This window comes from Rhinolophus ferrumequinum, chromosome 21 (genome assembly GCF_004115265.2).
Source record: "Rhinolophus ferrumequinum isolate MPI-CBG mRhiFer1 chromosome 21, mRhiFer1_v1.p, whole genome shotgun sequence".
NCBI classification, from domain to species: domain Eukaryota; kingdom Metazoa; phylum Chordata; class Mammalia; order Chiroptera; family Rhinolophidae; genus Rhinolophus; species Rhinolophus ferrumequinum.
In genome coordinates, this window is record NC_046304.1 from 33,791,990 (window position 1) to 33,806,772 (window position 14,783).

At 56.9% G+C, this 14,783-nt stretch overlaps 1 protein-coding gene across 2 annotated transcripts; it reads right to left on the minus strand.

Moving 5' to 3' along the window:
* Positions 1-4,737: 4,737 nt before the first annotated feature.
* On the minus strand, positions 4,738-9,743 carry NXPH3 (neurexophilin 3). Of its 2 annotated transcripts, XM_033089112.1 has the most exons (3): positions 9,302-9,743; positions 6,618-6,887; positions 4,738-6,512 (listed from the first exon to the last, which is right to left on the minus strand). In XM_033089112.1, the coding sequence occupies exons 1-3, from the start codon at positions 9,353-9,355 to the stop codon at positions 6,183-6,185; spliced, it is 654 nt and encodes a 217-aa protein (XP_032945003.1). In that variant the 5' UTR covers positions 9,356-9,743; the 3' UTR covers positions 4,738-6,182. The 2 variants fall into 2 exon arrangements, with proteins under 2 accessions (XP_032945003.1, XP_032945002.1); XM_033089111.1 differs by having other exon boundaries at positions 4,744-6,887.
* Positions 9,744-14,783: the final 5,040 nt, after the last annotated feature.

Consider the following 14,783-nt stretch of genomic DNA (forward strand, 5'->3'; position numbering starts at 1 on the left):
TCCAGGAGGATGACACCTTGAGGAAAGACCCTGTTTGCAAGAACATGGCTTTCCTTTGGTGGGTGCAGAGGCAACCCTTCTTCTTAAGCCAGGCTAATTCAGGAGGACTCAGAACCATGCCTGTTCCTATCCAGAGTGTCCTGGGCAGGACCCGGGTCTCAGGTGAGCTCAGACCTGAGTTTAAGCGGTCTGGGCAGGTCTCAGTGTAAGCACAAAACCAACGCTGACAGCTTCAGGCTCAAAGCCTGGTCCTCTGCTCCCAAAGGCCTGGTTTGCCCCACTCCCCTGCTTGGTTGTCGACCAAGCCAGAAGCACGGACCACACTGGCTGTTCTGTGTACTTTGTGCCCACCTGGGTGGGAGAAACACCTCACAACCCTGGGTTCCCTGAGTGATGAAAGGGCAGCCACTACTCTGCTCTGTCAACCATTCCCCTCCCATCACAGGCCCCCTTCTGCGTTGGACTTCCAAAGCTGTGTTGTTGCAGGTAATTAAAGGGTTTTAATTAAATTAGGATCCCATCTGGCTGGGATCAGTCAGGCCCTTAACAAGGATTGTGTGTCACCAATATCAGAATACGGATGGGGACTCAGATATGTGGGGGCTGAATGTGGGGACCAGAGGCCTTTCAGATGGGGGTACAGTATCCCTCAGCCCCTCGGGGCTCCCTGCCATGCAGCAGCAACTTGTTCCACCTCCCAAAATGGAGGCTGCGTGCGTCAATGCCGGAGAGGGGGCAGAGGACCAGAGCTTTCCCAAGTTCATTACTGTCTGAGTCTATAAAATCTGTGAAGTATGGCAAGATATGTGAGTGAGCACCGTCTCATTTCTGCAGGTGAGGAAACAGAGGTCCACAGAAGTGACGTGCTCAAAGACATCCACTGATTTCACTGCTAGAAATGGAGACCAAATAAGATAGAAACTTGGTTTTTCTCTCACATAGAAGTCTAAAGGTATGCAGCCTAGGGCTGGTATGATATTTCTATCCCACAAATTTTTCAGGGACCAAGACATCTTCTAGTCATTGCCTGCTACTTCTAGGCTATGGTTCTTATACTCATGGCCTACGATTGGGCAGCTAGAGTGCCAGCAATCACATACTGCAGGTGGGAGAATGGAAGATGGAACAAAGAAGAAGGGCCAAAAGACGTATATTAACTGTCTTAAGATTTCTGGAAGTGGCTAAATAACCCTTTGGCTTACGGGTCACTGGCCAGATCTTAGTCACAGGGCCACATCTTGGTGCAAGGGAGGCAGATAAATGTGTATGGAGGAAAGGGAAATGGATATTATGGGACAATGAGTATCCTCTGCCACGTGCATTGTGGGGCAGAACCAGGACAGGAACCCAGGTCTCCTCTGTCCAGCCTCGCCCTTTCACCCAGCACCCCAAAAGCCAGGCTGACGTTTACATCACCCCATCTCCAAAAACAAAGAGGAGGAAGTAACATTTGTTGAGCAGCTCATTTAATTTTCCCAATAATGCTCCAAGGGAGGTAGATCCCTTGCTTTTTTACATAAGGAGGGTCTGGGGACATTATGTCATTTGTCTAAGCCACCCAATTAACAAATTACAGACCCAGGATTGGGGCCCAGATATATCTTCCCACAACTCATGTTGCCAGTTCATTGGCAGCCTCTGTGGTTCAGGACGTGTCATCTAGTCCTTTGGGACCATCTAGCCAGGTGGCCCTGAGATGATGGACTGGGAGACTTTGAACCAGGCATCCTTCACTTGGACTGTTATCAGGTCAGGCTTTGAGCTTGGCAGGCCAACAGGAAAGAGAGTCCCCTGTGGGACCAGAAGCCAGCCCCCAACAGCTGAGTGCCAGGTGATGGCAGCAGCTGCCACTCGCATAATCACCAAATGCCACCCTCGCCCGATTGTGACTCCACCTGGTGGAGCTGGTGGTGTCTCTCCTTGCCTGTCACCCCAGCCCCCAGTTCTCCTGGCAGTACCGCAGGACTCATAGAGTCTTCGGAAGTAACATTTCTCTCTCCCACTCCCAGCCATGACACTGGATCCCTTCCCAACACAGAGCAACTGGTTCGTTGTGTCTCCCCCAACCCCCTACACATATCTACTTGATAATCCAGGTCCTTGGTCACCCCACAACCCTCAGCTGCCTCCACCCCCCATTCACCCCCTTCTCCTAGCTTCCCTCCCCATGCACCACCTCATGCATCTCTGAGCAATGGGCCTTTCCACAGGAGTCTGCCACATGCAAGGTCACCAGAATTCCTGCCAAGGAGGGGGAAGGGGGTGACTCAGTTCCCACTTGATCATCCCAGGAGAGGAGAATGAGGGGGGAGGGAGGAGGGTGAGGGGGGAGGGAGGAGGATGAGGGGGCAGGGAGGAGGGGGAGGGGGAGGGAGGAGGGTGAGGGGGGAGGGAGGAGGACGAGGGGGGAGGGAGGAGGGTGAGGGGGGAGGAAGGAGGGTGAGGGGGGAGGGAGGAGGGTGAGGGGGAGGGAGGAGGGTGAGGGGGGAGGGAGGAGGGTGAGGGGGGAGGGAGGAGAGAGGAAGGAGAAGGGACTTAAACAACCATTCGCTTTTGCCTTAAGCTGCATCGAGAGGAAGACTCAGCCTTGCTGCCAGTTGACCTAACGCGTATTCCTTCTGACTAGCTTCACAGACTGCTGAGAAGATTCACCCCATTAGGAATGGGACTGCTGAGGCCAGACAGTGTGTGTGCCGAGACTGAAGGATAGACGTGCTCTCCAGGTGTTCTGATGCTCAGAAAAGAACAAGCCCCCCTCCCGTGTCCATATGCAGTTCTTGCCCTCAGGGAGACTCCAGTCTGATGAGGGAGGCACAGACCTTGGCTTCAGTCTGATGGAGGTACAGACCCTGGCCCTAGGGGCTCCCCAGTCTGATGGGGAGAAACCAGGCTAAGCCCTCAAAGAGCCCCCAGTCTGGTAGGCTTGTCCCAGAGGCTCCGCTCAGATGGAGGAGACGAGGCCTTGCCCGGGGCAGCCCCCAGCTAGGTTGAATGGAGGAGCAGGACCATGGGACCCAGCAGCCCAGTCACTGAAGGGCAGTGTTGAGGGCAGCCAAAGAGTTGGGGTACGGGCAGGACCTAGAGCTTCTCTCTGGGAAGACAAGCTCCTTCCCAAGGAATCTGCTCTTCTGTGAGTATTTGAATGGCAAGAGGGGTAGGTCTGAGCACTTCGCAATGATTGGGGGTCCATCTCCCAGAGGGATAGCATAGACATTGCTCCCCAAGGGGTAGAGGTTGGCGCCTTTGTAGCCAGAGGCAGTTGGATGAACCCCTTACCCTTGTGAGGACAAAGGGGGTGCAGGAAGTATCGTGATGGCAAAAATAGTAGGGTCCAGAGGCAATTCCAAAAGAATTGGGATTTGGGAGGAAATCTGTGAGCAAGATCCTAGCTGAGAAGAGCAGCCGGGTAGTGGGGAAGGCAAAAAAGGAGGATGAGGCAGCAGAGTGTGCGTGCGGTGAAATGAAGTTATTAAAATGAACCCACCCCCTGCGCAGGCAGAACCGTGTGCCAGGCAGGCCGGCCCTCCAGCTGTCAGCAGCATCTGGCTCTCCACAGGAGGAGAGGAGCCAGAGGGGGCGGGTCAGAGTGTCCCCAGGTCCTACTGATAGTTCAGCCAGGCCAGACGGAGGAGGGGCCCAGGGCCACCATCCTACCCCTCTTACTCCAGTGCCCACAGGGCTGTGTTTGGGGGCGGCTCCTGGCTGGTGTCCAGTGGGTGGTCATTTGCAGGTGGGACAAAAACCAGATTCCAGCAATCCCAAAACCACACAGAAGGGCCCAAACCCCTGGGCCTCTCTGAACCCTAAGCACTGTCCCCAGGATGGGAAGGGAGAGAGTGGCATGGAAGAGTGGGGCAGTGTCTCAAGGCTCTGCTCAGGAGAGGTGGCCCCAGAAAGCATAGTGCAGGGGAAGGAAGCTGGGCAAAGGAGTGTGAGCTTCTGGGTCACTTCATAGAACAAGGGGTCTTCAAAGGCCTCACCCAGCTCTGCTCTGCACTGTGAGGGGGCTGAGCTCTGGTGGGCAGGGAAGACAGGCTGGAGGTGGCGAGACCATCTTCCCCTCGTGCTAGGATTCTCTTCACTTGGCTACACAGCAAAAAGGACCCAGGGAACCTCAGTGCTGCCTTCCCAAGACAGCAGACCTAAAATGACCTCCAGACAGGGCACCAAGATCTTGGCAGAGGAGGCCCAGCTTTCCCCTCCTCGAGCCCCAGAGGGCCCAGGCAACGCCCAGACGAGGTGCCCCCAACAGCCATCTGTTCTATTGGCTGGGGCGTGGGAATGGCTGCTTTCAAGACCCCTTCTATCTCCACTCCTCCCTGGCCTGTTCCTTTACTAGCAGGTTATCAGATTGAAAGCCCAATACCCCTGATTCTAGGAAAGGATTCTTCCCAGGGGACTTCCCCAGGACAGGCAGATGGATGAAACTCACAGGTGGGAGAGAGCATCAGAGGTGTCTCCTCACCCGTTCGCTTTTGCCTTAAGCTTCATCAAGGAAGGACTTAGAGGTCACCTGAACGGTCCTCACAGTGTGGTCCCTGAGCCAGGAGCACCGGCGGCGTCTACCTGGGCCCTGGTTAGAAAGGCAAATTCTTAGGCCCCACCCAGACCTACTCTGGGATGGGCCCTAGAAACCTGTGTTTTAACAAACCCTCTTGGTTGTTCAGAGGGCCCCTCACATTCGATAACCCCTGGGCTGAGCCAGCCCCTCATTTTGTAGAGTAGGAATGGAAAGAACCCCAGAGAGAGTGGACTTAGGCGAGGCCACAGAGCAAAATACTAAGAGCTAGGAGCCCTGCTGGGCCCACCCAGATGACAATCCATGGAGTCAATAAGGAAAAAGACACCCTTCTATGGCCCATCCTACCTACCAGCTCTCCCTCCCGCAGCTGCTTTTGCAGTGCCAAGCAGGGTGCTCACCGGGCCTTCCCAACAGCTGGGAAGGGGGTTGGGGAGGGAGACCTGACGCCTCCACTGAGCGTGAGCTCCCACCGCTATTTGAACCTTGCAGCTCTGCTCTCCAGAAAATATCCAGCCATCATCTGTGAAATGCTGGCTGGACCACGGGGCGCCTGGGGCCCTTTTTCCCAACAACTCAGAATCCAATGCCCCGGGAATGCTTTATTCCTTGCTCCAAGAACAAGATTCTGCACACAGAAGTCGACAATCGAGTAATTTCACAAGACCTCCCTCCCCCCACCCAACCCACAGACAGACACCACAGCACAAGTTCAGCACGCCCTCCATAGTCTGGCCTCCCCCAGCCCCACAGCCCGAGAGGGGAGGCAACATCTCCATCTGGGGAGCCCCAGTCTGACAGGCAAGACTGACTATTGAAGCATGGCTTGCTGGACAAAGACGCTCCCAGAGGAGCCAGCAGGGGTTGGGGTGGAGGAGGGACACACAGCGCACAGGCGGGCTTCCACCTATGGCCTTGGCCTTGGTGCTGGGAGAACCACGATCACCGTCTGTCTCAGCTTAAAGAAGGGTGTCCCATCAGCATGGGGACGGGTGGGGGATCCATGGCAGAACAGGGAGTCTGGGAAAGGGGTGGCCTGGCTGGGGCACATGGTCTATTTGTCAAGACATTGAAGACTCCAAGGTCACCACTTCAGCCTCAAGCCGAGCTGGGTCCACAGTCCATGTCAAAGGGCTCAGGGCTGTCCACTGAGCGGGGCTAGAGGGTTCCTGCTGCCTTGGCCCCCAAGTGCTAGCTGTCAGGAGGCCCCTTCTCAGCTACCTGTTGGCGTTGCCTACTTGGTGTCCGCACTGAGGAGACAGACAGCCCCTCCTTGTTGCTGTCCTGTCAGGATGGCAGGGAGAGAGCCAAGGTTTTAGGCTCCTCTCCATGACTTTATTGGGGCCACGCTGGTCTGTCTGCCTCAGGGGCCTCCTGGGACGCAGCATCTGCCTGTCGCTCAGTGGGGACGCCCTGTGAGGCTGCACAGAACCCACTCCTCCAGCGCCTGTCCTAGTTGCTCCACAACTGCAGGTTGGGGCCAGCACTCGGGACCCCTTCCCCACCACTGGAGACTTGGCCCCAGCCCCACTTGGCACCTCCTCTCCACCTGACTCCCTGCCTGAGGCCCTTCCCCTTGCCTGCCCAGGGTCCAGACAGATGACCTCCTGTGTGGGCAGGCCTGTCCTTCCAGCCCCAGCCCGGCCTCCGTGGCCTGCCCGGGTCAGCCGGAGGGGTAGTAGGGAGTACCGCTGTGGTAGTTGTAATCTGGGCACACCTTCTGGACCAGCCTATAGTCCGTGCTGTAGAAGGCAATGTAGACACAGACAACTTTGAAGGGCTGGGAGCAGCTCCAGGTGGCTGAGCTCTGAGCGTGGTCTCGGGAGCAGGTCTTGGCTGGGTCGTGGGTGCACAGCGAGGTCCGGCGGCCCCGTTCCACCTTCTCCCACTCCATTCGGCAGTTGAAGATTTTGGAGGCCTTGGCTTCAATAAAGATCTGCTGCTCCTGGTGGAACTCTACGGCTTTACTGGGGGGCACGAGGCTGATGGAGATGTTGCCCTGGCCCGTGGCATTGTGACGGAAGTGGACGCTGAAGGTCCCGTTGCCGTGGTCCACGATCTTCCCTGTGACAAGCAGGTTCAGGGCAACCGTCTTGATGTTGGAGTAGAAGTCGCCCCAGCCAAAGATTTTCTTCACCTTGGCTGAAGGTGGAGGGCTGTGGTTTGGGCGATTGGGGGGCTGCCCAAGGACTCCCCATGCCTCTCCAGGTGGAGCCAGCAACCCTAGGAGAGTAGAATTGGCCACGGGGCGGGCCTTGGGTGAGATGTGGCTCCGCTTCCGAGGCATCCGGGGTCGGGGCTGGCTCTCGTGGTCGTCATGCTCAGGGTCCTCTGAGCCAGGAGGACCATCATCCTGACCACAGATGACCTGTGGAGGGAGTGGGGAGGAGAGTGAGAGTCCTGTCCCCAGAGGACCCAGGAATTCTGGTCCGTTACTTGCCACCACCAGCATCATTTCTCTCTCTGACTCTTCCACTGACTAGGGGTTGAGGGGCTCCTAACACTGCCAATTATGCTGAGCCTTGGGGGTACACTGTGGCTTGTGTCATGGTCCCATCTCATGTTCTGACACTCAGGTCACACCCACTGTCTTGCCTCTGGCCACTATTTAAAGTCTAAAAGGATGGTCGGGAATTCTCTCTCATGGACCATGGTTCCAGAGTACATGGTCCCTGCTCTTAGGGAGCCCAGTCTGATGGGGGAGGCCTGGCTCCTGATCCTCAGAAAGCCCCTGTCTGATGGCAGAAGCATATCCCTGTGCTGATATAGCCCCTAGACATAAGATAGGTAGAGTCCCTGCCTCCCTGAAATTCCAGGCTGGTAGGGGAAGCACAGTTTCTGCCTTCAAAGAGTCCCAAGTCAGGTAGGGGAGCTCCATCCCTCTGCTGTGAAAGCCCCCAGTTTGATGGAGAGGTACAGCCTCTGTCTTTTGGGACTTGCCAGTCTGCCGGATGAGACACTATCCTACCCTAGGACAGTTTCAACCTCAGAGGCAATGAGAACCAACAGACAATGGAATAAGAAAATGGAGCCCAGTGACATTCTGTCTCAAGTACAAATTCAGTTTAGTTTTTGGCAGCAGGACTAGGGGGAGACTTGGAGTGAATTCCACACCCAGGATGACCAAAGGAGTAGAAAGCCAAACACTCCCCCCAGGGACCACTGAGGATGACATGCCAGGACATTACTTGCACTCTGAGGTAGGAGGAGTTCTCATTATTCCCATTTCACAGATGAGGACACCAGCACTCAGAGGTTACGTCACTACAAGGATGTCACATAGGGTCAGCCCTCCCACTCCACTGCACACTCCCGGCCTCACAGACCAGATGTGTCCTTTTATAGGAGTTTTATCCAAGCCCCATTGCCACCCTGGATCTCCTGTAAGATTGCCAAGGCTCTGCTGGCTCAGCTCTGGCAATAAGCGACACCTGGGGAGGATTCCTAGCAGCGCTGTGGGGAGGGCCAGAAGGACAGCCTGACTGAGCTCAAACACGGGACAGCTCTGGAGGGCATCAGGGAGCAGACAAGGTTTCAGAAGGGCAGCCGCCTGGTGTATGTCTGCTCAGCTTTTGATGAGAGTACTCGCCCGTTGGTTGTCTATGATACCAGAACCAGGGGCACTGGCTCACAGCTGGGCATCATCTAGATTAGCTGGCGGCCTGGGGTGAGGATGGGGGCTGCCTGAGGGCCGGGCTTGGGAGAGCTTTAAAGGGGTTTAAGGTCTTGCCCCCTGTTCTGGCCCTGGCCATGCTGTGGATGTGTGCAGTGGCCCTGCCTGCCAGGCCCCAGGGGTGGGATAGAAGGACAGCAGGAGGGACCGCTCCTGGGGGCTGGGCTAAAGGCTGCAGACCTGTGTGCACTTGGCCCTGTGGGTCACAGCTGAATGGCTGGAGGATGGGGAGAAGGGCTGCAGCTGGGATATGAGAAGGGAAGCGTTCTTTCACACAGTGAGTGGCAAAGGGCAGGTGGCAAAGGGGATTATTGTTGTGAGGAAAGGGGCCGATCCAAATGTGGGGCTGAAGATGAGCGTGGAGGGCCGTGAACGGCTGGCGCTGGGTCGGAGGGGAGTTAAGCCCTAGGCTGGGGCCTGGGGTGGGGTTCCCAGCGTCCTGCGCTGGCGTGCAGCCGCGAGCGAGGGCACGGGGAGCGGGCTCTGGGCGCCTGGCTCAGCTGCCGCGAGCGCCCGGGGCGGGAGCCGCCTGCCCAGGTCCTGTGGGGCTCGGGCTGCGCGCGGCCGGGAGAGGAGAGAAAAACAACAGGAGGGGAGGAGGCCCGCCGGAGGGAGCGGGAGCGAGGGACGCGGGGTCCGCCCCCCGCCAGGACCGGCTCCCAGCGCTGAGGGACCTGCAGCCCGGGGACGTCTGCGTCCCCGAGGTCAGGAAAACGTCTTCCTTACTGCACCCTCACGCCCCCGACCTGGCCGGTCACCAGCTCCACAAACCACTCCCCCCCACTCCCCCTCCGCGCGTCCGGGGAGCTGGGAAGGGGTCCACCCTTCGTGACCTGGCTGCCAGCCTTCTCCCCAGTGCTGGTCGCACCTCCAGCCACCAACGGCCGAGTGGGTGGGCCAGCCAAACACCGGCTCTCCGCCCCTATTAACCCTTTCTCTACTGTCTCCGGCCTCGGACCCGCCCTCTCCCCTAGTCTCCAGGCGTCCCCCCTATCCCGGGGATGTTGGGGGGAAGGGAGAAAGTTTCTGGGCTCCGAAGCTTCCCGCGCTCTCCCCCAGTCCCCCGAGCCCCCGCCCTCCGAGCAGCTCCCCGCGCGCGGACCGCTCACCAGATAGAGGCTTCCCTGCACTAGGAACACGAAACAGCAGCGAGTCAGTTGCATCTTCCTTTGCTCTCGTGCCCCTTTCTCTCCTCTTTTCCTCTTGGGGTCCCAGGCCCCTGCCTCACCCCTGCTCTTTCAGGCGCGCTGTCCCATGCTCCAGTCGCCGGCGACTCGCGGCCCTCGCTTTTGCCAGCCACCCGGGACGGACCCCGCCCCCTTCGGTCCAGCTGTGCAGCCGCCGCCCCTTTCCCCTGGTCCAGCTGCGCGCAGCGCGGCCCTTTCTCGAGGTCCCAGATGTGCACCCCGAGCTCCTCGAGGGGTCCCAGTTGCGTGGTGGCTCTGCCGCTCCAGATCTGCGCTCAGCGCTCCCCTCGGTTACAGCGGCGCCGCTCTCGCCCAGATGTGCTGGGGACCAGCGCGCGCGCCCGTCGCTGCTGCTAATTCCCCAGACCAGACGGCCCCTCCCGCCCCGTCGCGGCGCGCCCCCTGGCGGACGCCCCTGGCCGCGCCGTGCTCGGCCGCGGCTCCCCGCGCAGCACCCGCCAGACTGGAGCGCTCCTGGCGTCCAGTCGGCTCCCGCTTTCTCATCCCTCCCACAGGCGGCGGCGGCAGCGGCGGTGGCAGGTACGGTGAGCCCAACCGGTACCTCCAGAGTTAACTCCTCCCCTGCCGGCCCGCAGCCCGGGGACCCAAGACAAAGGGGGCAGGATGCGGGGGTGGAGTAACTCTTGGCGAGGCTGGGAGAGAATGGTGGCCCGGAGGTAGGAACCCTATCTTCCCTATCCCTCTGGCAGGTCGCTAGCTCCTGCTGCCCTACCCTCAACCCCAGGAGTCCTGGAATTTGGAAAGGTCATTTTTTCCAAACCCATTCCAACAGCCAAAAAAGAACGCCTTCTTTATTGCAGGCTCTGCCCACAGAGGAAACTCGACTTTCAGACTGCAAGACTTGCTTTTGTGCTGAGGGAAGTCCTTCTGGGTGTCTAGCCTGTACTCCTTTTGTCATAATGTCAGTTCCTCTCCTCTTCTACTTTACTCAGAGGGGCTGGGATAACTGTCTTCTTACCCGCCCTCCCCCACCTCCCCCGCCACACACACATCTCAATCCAGTCAATGTGACAAGGAACTTTTGGCTAAAGCCCTGGGCTGAAAAGGCCACTAAGGGCCAGGCTAGATTCTGGGGCTGAGGTCAGGGGTAAGCCTCCTGAGAAGGTGGGGAGTGAGGTGGGAAAGGCCCCTGTGGAGGCTGTCGTCCATTCTTCACTCCTTACCCATTCTGTGACTGAGGGAGGCGTCAGACTAGGAGGTGGGGCTCCTCCTATTCAATAGGGGCCCTGGTTATCTCTGGTCTCTGCAAACTTCCAGGGCAAGGAGGAAGAACAGGACCCTGATAAAAGTTTCCCAAGTGGGACTGATCCCCTACTCCTAACCCCCACACACATTAATTTCCACCTTTGCTTCCTGGAATTTAGGGCCCCTTAAGCCCTTAGAAAAAGCAAAGGTCAGGTCCTAGCACCCTGTAGAGGCTGTGAGGATGAGGAGGTATCCCAGCATTGGGAGTGGCCCCAGCCTGGGCCCGACCCATGGGGTCCATTGGGGTGGATACTCTGCTCTGTGGCCCTCTAGGCCCAGCTTGGTCTCTGGCTGCAGCCCCCAGCAGGCACCCAGCCTCCTCCCCCACCATCTGCCAGGCGGGTGCGTGGAGAATGCAGATGAATCTTAATACCAGCCTGGGCCAAGTGCAATGAGGGAGACAGCTTCCGCAGAACCCAGACAGCATCACAGAGCCCCCTGCCTTCCCCAGGCACCTTGGGCGATACCAGGTACAGCAGCCCTTCTCCAGGGGTGGTCAGGGGCATGCATGTCTAGTCAAAGACCCCAAAACCCAAGGGAGGAAGGAACAGATAAATGCTTGTCTGGCCTTGAAGCCTCTGGTCCAGCCGGGAGGAAGAAGCTGTCGGCCTGAGCGTGGGCAGCTGGTTCCGGAACTCAGCTAGGCAGAGGCATAGCTAGGCTCACTCCTTGTCCATCTCCAGAAGGTCCTGGCCCCAGGAGAGCAGTGTGGCCCAGCAGAAAGAGCACAGTTTTGCAGGCCAGACAGCCCTGGATTCCACTCCAGGCCAGGCTGTGTGACCTTGGGCAGGTTGCTTTGGTTCTCTGATGCCAGTTTCGTGATCTGTTGTTGCAAGAACTAAATGAAACAAAATGTATAAACAAAGCGCAGGCACAATGGCTGGCAGGCAGCCGTGGGAGTGCAATAAAGGGAAGTTCTCGCCTTTCTACTTCCCACACATTTGCTTTGGCTGTGTCTCCTGCCAGGCTTACCCTCACCACCCTCTCGGCCATTCCTGGCTCTCACTTCCTTCAAGTTTCCCCTCTGCATTCATCCATCAACCACTAACCGAGCCTGTCCTCAGTGGCAGGCACCAGGCCAGGGGCCGGGATACAGAGATGAATGGGACACCATCCCTGCCCTCAAGGATCTCGCTGGCTAGTGCGGAACTGAGACATGGAAATCAATGAGTATAACTCAGTGTGGTGAGTGGAATAAAAGATTCCTGTACCAGGCATTATGGATGCACCAAGGATGGTGGGGACAGGAGCAGCGGGGGTCAGGGATGGCTTCGAGGAGGAGGTGACGCCGCAGTTGTGAGGAGAGTCAGCCAGGCAACGGCTATTTCTGGCAGGGGCACTAAGGAGTCAAAAGTCTGGAGGCTAGAAGCGGAAGCGGTTTGCCGGTTTGCGGTTCCTGGAGCACAGAGGGGAGGGGAGGAAGCTGGAGCAGAAGACTGGGAGCAGCTGATGGAGGGTCTTATGTGTCATGTCAAAAGGTTAGGGCCTCTGTTTATGAGGATCCTTTGAAGGGTTTTAGGGGGCAAATTGTAGTCAGATTTGCATTTTGGAAAGCTTTTGGAGAATTCACTGGAAAGAGGAGAGACTAGAGGGAGGGAACCAGTTAGGAGATAAATGCAATGATCTTGGATGAGAGAGAAGGAGAGACTAAAGACATCTTTAGGAGGCAAAATAATCAGGATCTGGTTGTTGCTGAGATGAGGGAGGAAGGAGAAGGGAGGCGACATGATACTCAAGTTTCTGTCTGGGGCTATGGGAGTGATGCTTGCTGAGGTGGGCACCACAAGTGGGGGGAGGAAGGCGGGTTCTGGGGCGAGGGCGGTAGGGTCAGCTTTGGTCATGTCAAGTCTGGGTGCTCTTGGCCCCCCCGGGGCAGAAGAAAGTCTAGCCTGGGGTGCTGGAGGTGTGGATGTACAAGAAGAGCAAGGGGCTTGGTTGGGGGAGCCCTGGGCACCCTGGCATTTAAGGGATGGGCAGAGGACGAACAGCCCCCAAAATGACCCCGGGCAGGAACAGGCAACGAGAGACAAGGAGGGAAGATGGCTGATCCTGAAGCAGCAGGAGTGGTGGGGCTCTCCCACTTGAGTGTACCAAACAGCGGGGGGTTATTGTACTCACAGATTCTAGGGTCCCACTCCACGCGCCTTAGGCAGTAGATGGGAGCCAGGACCATGTATTTTTATAAGCCCCTGCCTCTATCCCAGATGAAAGCAATGGAGGTGGCCTCTGGACTTCACTTTGATAAACTCTGACATGTGGGGAGAGTCAGGAAAGAAGGGGTGAACAGCAGCTCAAAAGAGCAGAGTAGCCTTGAACAGTAGAGACGGAACAGAGACCCCTGTGTTTGGCCGAGATGCCCCCAGCGAGCGTACCCAACCTCGATTCCTGCAGCTGCTCCCAGGGTGGAAAGGCTGCCCAGCTGTGCTGGAGGTAACCCCAGGTATGTCTGCCCTTCAGCCTTCACTCTCTGTGTCCCCCACCACGCCCTGCACACAGCAGATGCTCAATGAAGGGGCAGGACTCAATGCACTAGTACCACCCCTGAGCCCCCAGCCTCGCCACGCCCACTTGCCGTGGGATGCTTAGCGTCTCTGATGCTTTCACCTGTTTCTGTCTCACCCTTGGAAGAATCCTGCCTATGTCCCTCCCCTCCCCCCTGCCTCTCCAGTGCTACAGGAAAGAAAACAACACAGTAGGCACCTGATCAGTGCTTATTAAATGAATGGAAAATGGGGTTCCCGATGGTTCGAAAGGCAGAGAGTGGGATGCCCTTGAGCCAGCTGGAGTAGAGAGGTCTAGGGGCAGAGGCCGAGAACATCATTAACCATTCACGTTTACCTGGCAATGTGCAATTTTAAAGTGTTATCGTAAAGTGCTGTGTGTGTGTGGGGGGTAGCAGAGTCCAGAGGGAAACCCTAATTCAAATGAGGGGGCCGCAGACAAGTCCCAGAAAATTTAGTCTTGTGATATGTGATCACCCCAGGTGGGAGGGGAAGAAAAGAACCTTCCAGGCAGAGGAAGCAACTCCTGCAAAGGCCAGAGATGAAAGCAAGCCTGGGAATGGGGTTCTGATGGAGACGAGATGAAAGAATCATTTGTTCCTCAAATAGTTATCGAGTGTCTACTTTTATGTCAGGTCCTGGGCTGGGTGGGGGTGGGGGTGCAGCTGTGAATGAAGAGGCTGCAGTCCTTATTTGCGTGGAGGATTTGGGCTATGGGAGAGGCAGGGATTAAGTAGCTAAGCACAAGAAAACACAAGCTCTGAGATGTTGGCAAGTGGTATGAAAGAAGGACATCAAGTTTTGAGCCAGAGAAACTAAGGAGGGGGTCCCAGTTTACCTGGAAGGGGTCAGGGAAAACTCTGCAAGATGTGATCCTTCAGCTGGAAGCGGCTAAGGAGGCCTCAGCCAGACATAGAGCTGGGGGAGGGCCTTCCCGGCAGATGGAACACACTAAGACCCTGAAACTATGAAGAGTTTCGTGCTTTGTAGAAGCTGAAGGAAGTGAGTGCAGTGAAGGACAAGGGAGTGAGACAGAGACGGAGAGGTGGGTGGGGGATGGATCTAGGGCTTTCTGGATCTAGTTAAGATGTGGGGTTTCATCCTGTGATGAAGGTGTTTTTTTTTTTTTATTTCAAGTTTTAAACGGGTCAGATTTGCACTTTAGAAGGATCTTGGAAAGATCACTGATTGCTGTGGGGAGGATAGATTTGAGAGGATGGGTGAAACGGGAGGCTGGAGGTGATGGAGGCCTGAACTTGGGCAGAAACCATCAGGATGGGAGGAGACAATGGCCTTGAAGGACGTTTGAGGGGTAGAATGGGGAACAGTTAGACTGCAGGACATGGGGTTGAGGAGTCAAAGATGACCTCCAGTTTTCTGACCCGAAGACACAGGACAAAGAGCAGGTTTGCAGGGGGAGACGCAGCACCCTGTCCTGGACAGGTGGAGCGTACAGGGTGCAGGTACATAGCTGAATAGCCGGGGGCAGAGTGGAGATCCAACTAGAGGGATAATACTGGGAGGTGTATGATCCTCCAGAATCATCAGAGGTGAGAAGGTGAAGAGCTTGCAAAGGACAGAGCAGAGCAAAGGTGCAAGATGGGGCTGCTAGGGCCAGTTATGTAGAAAGAGGTGAG

Excerpts from the sequence above, each read along its gene's own strand:
- NXPH3 (XM_033089111.1), bottom strand. The coding sequence starts at position 9,355 with ATGCAACTGACTCGCTGCTGTTTCGTGTTCCTAGTGCAGGGAAGCCTC. Across the intron at positions 6,888-9,301 it reads TGCAGGGAAGCCTCTATCTG|GTCATCTGTGGTCAGGATGA; the intron begins GTGAGCGGTCCG and ends CTCCCTCCACAG.